The 7,533-nt window shown below is 38.1% G+C and overlaps 1 protein-coding gene across 1 annotated transcript; it reads right to left on the bottom strand.

The window, feature by feature from the left end:
- Window positions 1-1,116: 1,116 nt before the first annotated feature.
- LOC137724518 (putative hexokinase-like 2 protein) lies at window positions 1,117-4,237 on the bottom strand. The gene is made up of 9 exons (XM_088686914.1): window positions 3,960-4,237; window positions 3,582-3,732; window positions 2,919-3,089; window positions 2,679-2,753; window positions 2,423-2,578; window positions 2,255-2,353; window positions 2,039-2,169; window positions 1,811-1,892; window positions 1,117-1,702 (listed from the first exon to the last, which is right to left on the bottom strand). Exons 1-9 carry the CDS (start codon window positions 4,235-4,237, stop codon window positions 1,256-1,258), a joined length of 1,590 nt encoding a protein of 529 aa, XP_088543040.1. The 3' UTR covers window positions 1,117-1,255.
- Window positions 4,238-7,533: the final 3,296 nt, after the last annotated feature.

Raw genomic sequence — 7,533 nt, 5'->3', positions numbered from 1 at the left:
ATGTTGATACTCCGATTGAGCAGAATCATCATCTAGGCTTATTTTCGGATCAAGTTCCTACTGATAAAGAACGACATTAGAAGCTTGTGGGGGGATTAATTTATTTGTCTCACACTCGCCCTGACATTGCTTATGCAGTTGGTGTGGTAAGTCAGTTTATGCACTCACCTCATGAAGCTCATATGGATGAAGTAATCAGTATTTTGAGGTACTTGAAGATGGCTCATGGCAGAGGCTTGGTTTTCTCCAAGAATGATCATTTGAATGTAGAAGGGTATATAGATGAAGATAGGGTTGGTTTTGTCACTAATCGGCGATCTACATCTGGATACTTTACTTTTGTGGATGGTAATCTAGTTACTTGGAGAAGCAAGAAACAAAAAGTGGTGGCTAGGTCAAGTGTTGAAGTTGAGTTTTGCGGTATGTCTAATGGTGTATGTGAGTTGTTGTGGTTGAAAAAATTGTTGAGAGATTTTGGATTTAAACCCAAGGGTGCTATGAAACTTCTTTGTGATAACAAGGTTGCTATTGTGATTGCTCATAATCCAGTGCAACATGATTGAACAAAACATGTGGAGATTGATCGACATTTCATCAAGGAAAAATTGGATGCTGGAATTATTAATTTTTCGTTTGTATGATCTCAAGATCAACTTGCTGATGTGCATACTAAGGTTGTGTCTAATAGTGTGTTTTCCAACTCGCTTGACGAGTTGGGCATTCGTGACATCTTTACTCCAACTTGAGGGGGAGTGTTGCGAGTTATATATTTATATATTAGTTAAAGTATAAATAGTAGTCTATTGTCACAGATTGATGAAATGCATATGTAATACCAATTATAACTCCTATATATACTCCACTTTGGAGATTAATGAATATACAAGATATTCCCAAATATTGTCATATATATTTTTAGTATTTTACCATATTTAATTCAAGTGCTCATACCTAGAAAGTTTACATAAAATTTCTAGACGATAAAGTCTTGAATGTTTCATAAAAACAAGTAAAATCTAAAGCATATATCCAACTAACTTGTTCTGCAAGTCACATTGATGTTACAAAAACTACTATCTTATAACCATATTTGAACATGAACAAATGTTCAATGTATCTTAAAAGCATCTTTTATAGGTTCTCCGGAAGTGATTGTAGAGCTAGTTCCGCGAATCCGAAACAATATGAAAGGGAAAATAAAAAAATGTGACAAAAAAGTTTGGTTGTAATGCTAAAAAGAAAAGTGGCAAGAATTTCAGTTCAGATTAGGATCACGAACGTCATTACCATGCTCATGATCATGATCGTCATTATCAGGATGGGCATCATCAATATCAGGTTCATCATCATGATGACGAGGTTCAGGATCAGGGTCAGGATCGTCATTCTGCATTTGCATTTGAGATGCAGCAAGAAATAGGGCTCCAGTTCCTGAACCACCATGAGAATGTTCAATAACAACATTGTCTGAAAGATCATTCCCAAGCATTTCCCACACACTGCTGTTGAGATAATTTCTGAAGACTCTATAGTGCTCGTAAAGCCCACCTTCCACGGTAACTACACTTTTCTTGTTTTCAATTCTCCCAAGCTTCTTAATTATCCCAAGAATGCCAGCTCCAGAAAGACGGGCTCCACGTTCTGCAACGATGTCACAAACCTCCGAAACTACCTCCCTCGCCCTTGGAGAAGTACTAGTGATCTGGTAGTCATGGAGCAAAAGAGTTAAAGTATTTAACTATTTTGTGCATCATTAAGATTGAAAACTACTTCAGGTACTGTTTTATTACTTCACTGGCTGAAACCTTACCCCAAAAACTTTCTTCAGTTTTTCTCCAACAATTTTGTGATCCTCTGATGTATCTTGATGCATGGCAGCCATATCAGGTGAACTAGATGAAATGGTAAGTAAAATACTATTAGCAGCTGAATGATTCAATGAGATCCAATCATCCAAGATTTCCAAAATTCAAACCACAAGACTAGAAGGTGATGCAGCTAACAGCAATTGTGCATTCACATTAGGACTTTTGTGTACCTCAATTGGTAAGGAGTCAAGAGTTTCGAAGGCACTGTGTCCCCAAACACTGCTGTTTCCTGTGCCATCTTCAGTAATACTCTTCTCACAATCTCTCCCAGATACATTCCCGAAATCAGCTTCTCAAATCTCTGAGGCAAAACTGGATTAGAAGCAAAAGCAGAAAAGATATGCATTTTGAAAGATTGGAGACTTGTAGTACAAGGTTTGCCTTACCCGGCATCCAGGATTTGGGCTTTCAGCATCTAAACAAGTATCAAAGATGGTTATTGGAAGATGAGGAGAACTGAAACCTCCCCACTGTGTGCTAATTACCTGCAAAACTAAGCAGATATTAACTGCGCTGTTCACGTACTGTATAATTAAAAAATTCCAGACGCTAACCATGTCGCCTAATTTAGGCGATGGACCATGCCACTGGAGAGCTGCATTTGCAGGCTCTACATAAGCAGCATCCGTGCCCATTGCTAGAGTAACCGCAGCCACACTTTCTCTGTTGTAGTATCTACTTCCTGCCAAATTTCCTACGGTATCATCAACCTGCTCAAGAAGATAGCTGAATCAATTGCAAGGAATTGTTTTTTGTCGTAGTGAAATCAAGTTACATGTTGGAGTAGCATAAACCACGGGAGTTGCATACCATTGCGTAAACCCGCAATTTCACTCCATGTTCCTCCAGAGCTTTGTTGAAGTCACTCACCAACTTCCTTCCAACCTGATCTCAATGTAGTATTGTACAAAAAAAGAAAATGGTTAAAATTGGTGCATTTACAATGATATATTGGAAAAAATAATGCTTCCCAAATCTCAAACTTAGGCAGTTAATTTACTGCAGCATTGCGTGTAAAATACCAAGAAAAAGGAGTAAATATAATCTAACTTTGCTATCAGCTGAGAAACTCTTCCATTTGATAGCCGTTCCATCGGAGACAACAGATTGTTCGACCGGACATGACACTATACAACCAAGTTTGCTCAGCTCCTTTGCTAACGTATTGGGATGTTCCGAAACAAACTTTCCTAGCTCCACAGCAATAAAATCAAATAATTCCTGTTTAATTAGAAAAACATATACATCATATTCATCATTTCACTTAAGTCGATGAAACACAAGTTGATCAAACTCAAGTTTTTAATGAGTAAATGAAAAAAATTGTGACAATGCATGCTCTAATTTAAATTAAAAAAAATTATTTGTTCACATCATCTGCATATATTTGCTGCTGACATTATGCTTATATAAAGGTATTTTGTTTCATGCCTCGAAGTAATCTGGATCCGGTAATTATTGGGAATATTTCACTCGTGCCACGTCTATTGGGAGAAATCTCATTGGTGCCTAATATGATCTTCTAGTCACTTCTTAAAGTTCTAGTCCAGAACTTTTAACCTGATAATTAAAATGACTACGCCGTTTTGAACATAAGCGCAATATAAGCACTAATAACAGAAGTAGAGGATTCATTTCCCCCAAAAGAAGAAAGAAAAAACAAATCATCCTTGAAGCTGAATCTACTCCAAAAATTTAATTATCCATATGCACCTTTGAAGTAGCAGCCATGAGATTGGAGGGAATGGGAATCTCCTCCCTATGTAAATCTGAAATGGGGTTGTTCTTCCCTCCAAGTCTGGCACACAAGATCAAGAAGTTTGTTCCCCTTAAATTTACGCCATAATAAAATCCTTCCTCATCTCTGCCACCACACCAAAACACATCTCAAATCAATATTTTAAGAGAAAATAGTAGTATTATTTTCTTTTTCTTCAACGCGATATTCTATTATAAATTCTGGACTATCCTATACTGAGTAGGGGGATTCCAACTCGATGATGCAAATGAGCGAACACACTGCCCTGCCTAACCCACATCGCCGAAATAATAGTACTAAAGCCCAAGTGAGCAATCGAGGATGTAGCCTACCCGGTGGGGAGGGGAGAAACGTAGGAAACAAGCATGTTGAGAGTTGTAATGGTTCCACTGGAAGCAAGGCAAGCTTTCATGTCAGACACCAAGGCATTTGAGACCTGCCAAAGCTTTGGCACCGGAGTGGAGCAGTCCCTTGCAAATTTGCGTAGTATTTTTTGTGTTCCTCTCCATTGACGCTGCTTCTTCCTCTTCCACTGTCTCAGTAAAACTGCTGCCACTACCACTGTGGCTGTTGCTGTCACTGTTGCCATCACCACCACCTCCTTCTTCATTATTTTGTTGTTATCCCTCTCAGAACAATTTAGGCATCAATGAACAACTTGCAAAAAGTAATATTGGCTTGTTATTTGTTTTGGTTTTCTGTGATGCAGTGTTGGTTCAAATAACAGAAACCCGCCATTTGTGCAGGGAGGAACGAGTATCATGGATGGAGGGAGGGAACAGATGCATAAATTATATATGTTGGAAAATTTTATAGGGCTACTAGAAAAATAATGCATGCTTTATTTTGATTTATATATAATTGAAGAAATATTAAAACATATACTAACTCAATTTTTTTATACAATATTTGACACACCCCGATCCGGAAAGTCCACTTGGACTCCGAATCGAGTTGTGCTGGCCAACACCTGGAGGGTGACGAAGCCATAAAGTGTAGTGTAGTGGAAAAACCTTTATTTTCGAATATACTAACCCCTTGCTGTAAAACAAGTATAGTTTCCTTAAAACATACTACGTAAGTATGTAAACAATAATACAACAGCATTATAACCAGAAATATGCCAAGTCATGATATATCAAATGCCGCAATAATATAATCATGTGATAATCAAGTATAATCAATTGCTTATCAATCTATGCTAGCATACGAGTTGGAGTTGCATAATGCAACTTGTACGACAGGACTAGGCGTAATTAATACGCTCTAGTACTACGATCACATAAAGACTAGTGCAGAAGCTTGCCCGACAGGACTGGCACCTAATTTGGATCCAAGGCGAGCGACCAGTGCGATGTGAACATACACGTGAATGACTGGCCCTGGCCCTGAGGCGAGTACTAACACCAGTGCAGCAAAATGAGCATGTACAAATATGTATGAATGTCATGACAGTAATTTCTCAACCATATAGCAGCATTTATCACAATTTTTATCATAATAACGAATACTTGGCAATAAGCGTAAAAATGAAGTAAATATGCATTTAGGGAAACTATCAATATGTATAGGTATAAAATAAACTGCCCACTCACCTGGAGTCCGCACTACAACTCCCTAGCACGAATATCAAGGCGTCACGAACGATCGTCGCCTAGAACAACTATCAAATCACGTAAAACACATCTTTATGGACGTTCTAAAATGATTTGAAACCCACTGACCAAAAGTCAACTGTCGATCAAAGGTGGACGATAGGGTCCACAACCCTACATAACTTGATCCGGAAGATCCGTACCTCGGATTTCCGATCCGTAACTTCCAAATATCCACATTATGCTTCTAGAACAACATCCTAAAGTTTCGGAACGATCCAATAGTCGGAACGTCAATTCATGCAAGGACCCTGTGACAGCCAACTAGGTGGTCAACTACGAAACTACATTAAAACATCGTAATTTCACTGAACCGATGTCAAATATAGAATTGGAGCATCCCCACGCGCCGCCGTACACGGTGGCTGGCTGCCACGGTTCGCCGGAAAATTCCACTATTTCTAAAAATTCTCAAATTTCACAAAAATGAAGATCTCAAAGAGAGGAACAACTTTCATACTTGCCACGAAGTCCAAAAGTGGACGAAAGATGGTCAATTTTGCCCACAAAGCCGATGGGTGCCTAAAGCTTCCTAGTGTCGATTCGCTGTCTACGGTGGTCCAACGGGGTCAAGGTTGGTTGAGATTTTCTCCTGGGATGATGGGCTACAAAGCCCATGTGGTGGCATCGGCCATCGTTTTAATGATTCGCCGAAAAATTGAAAAGAGTGGCCGGAGCACTGTTGATTTTCATTAACTTTCGTGGCCTCAAACTGCCATATACCATGGTCAATCAAGGTGGTTCTTGGGGTGGTTTTGTAGAGGAGAATGAGAACTTCAATATGGTGGTGGTTGTGTTGAAAAACTCCACCGGAGTTGTTTGGAATCGGCCTTTGAAAATGGGAGGTCGAACTAGGTTGCATGGGTTGAAAGGGAAAGGGATGAGGTTCTTCTCTCTCTTTCCTGATTGGCTGACCCCTCTCTCTAATTTCTAATTGGTCACTTAAACGATTGGTCCCCTTATACTTGCTTAAAATATGATTGGGCTTCTTTCCCACAAGATGGAAGTTCAATTTAATTAAAACTAAACTTTGAATAACCAATTTCAAACGTTTGTAACTATACCGTTATAATCCGGACTCGCAAACGACTTTTGCCCTTGTGTTCGTAGTGACGAGTACTACGAGAATACGCTAAAAGGATAAGTCCTACGTCTTTCTAGATGATGATCAACGGAAGTCAAAGTCATTGCCTCTAGGGAATTTTTGTAAATTCACACTTTTAAAATAAATAAAAACGTAAAATTAGGGACGGATTGTCACAATATTCTCCATTAAACTCATCGAAACAACAAGAAGAAAATTTGAACTTAGGTGCAGCGAAAGGAGCACAAGGCTCATATCAGTATCATAAAAGGTTCTTACTCAATTATGACAAGAAAAATGCTTGCCAATGAATCAGAAATCCCATATTGGGTTGTCTTGTGACAAAATTTTGGTATTATTTGCAACATATTTCTTTTGAAATAGGTATTGTTATGACTGAATCATACATTTTGGGCTGAAACTATGGGTAATTGGGCATTCATGGAATTGGATGGCCTAAATAAAGAGCTTGGGCTAATAGAAGGGCTAAAAAGATGATATATGAATGAATTTTGCAAAGTAAATGTAAATGGACTGATTGCAAGATGTTTAGGTCATCTGCAACTGAAAGGTTCAGATGGTCAAAGGGCCGAAAATAGCCCGAAAACGGTCTTTAACTAAGAGCCAAGCCAAAGGGCTTGTGGACCCCACTGGACAAAAAAGGGCCAATTGACCAATCAGCTGGCCCAAAGGAACCAGCCAGCCAGCCCCGGGCAGTGTCGGATTGAATTCCAACACTTTTTTTTTTTTTTTTTTTTTTTTACAAAAATTGAAAAAAAAAAAATTTAATTCTATTTTTTTTTCTATAATTTCCTAAGCCATTAAATAACATTAAGTAATATGAAATAACATTAAACAATATTAAACAACATAAAAATTATACAACATAAAAAAAAAACATTTAACAACATGAAACTTAAACAATATTTTTAAAAACATTTGACAATATAAAACTTAAACGCCTACTCCATGCTTCTTTTGGCCCAAAGATGTTCAATAGGATCCTGTTGAACGTACTTGTTTGTGGCATGGGAATTTATCATCTTATAGCGTCTCATGTAGTTTTTAAATATAAGTTGTTGTAGTTTTTAAATTTAAATAATAAATTATGTTTGGCCCTATGACCCTCGATTGAAGATGGTAAGAAATATGGCCCTACACTGTTCA

Source organism: Pyrus communis, chromosome 15 (genome assembly GCF_041283825.1).
Source record: "Pyrus communis isolate YQ-2024b chromosome 15, ASM4128382v1, whole genome shotgun sequence".
In the NCBI taxonomy this organism is placed as follows: Eukaryota; Viridiplantae; Streptophyta; class Magnoliopsida; order Rosales; family Rosaceae; genus Pyrus; species Pyrus communis.
Note: the sequence above shows the minus strand (reverse complement) of the source record. Positions and strands in the feature narration are given on the sequence as shown.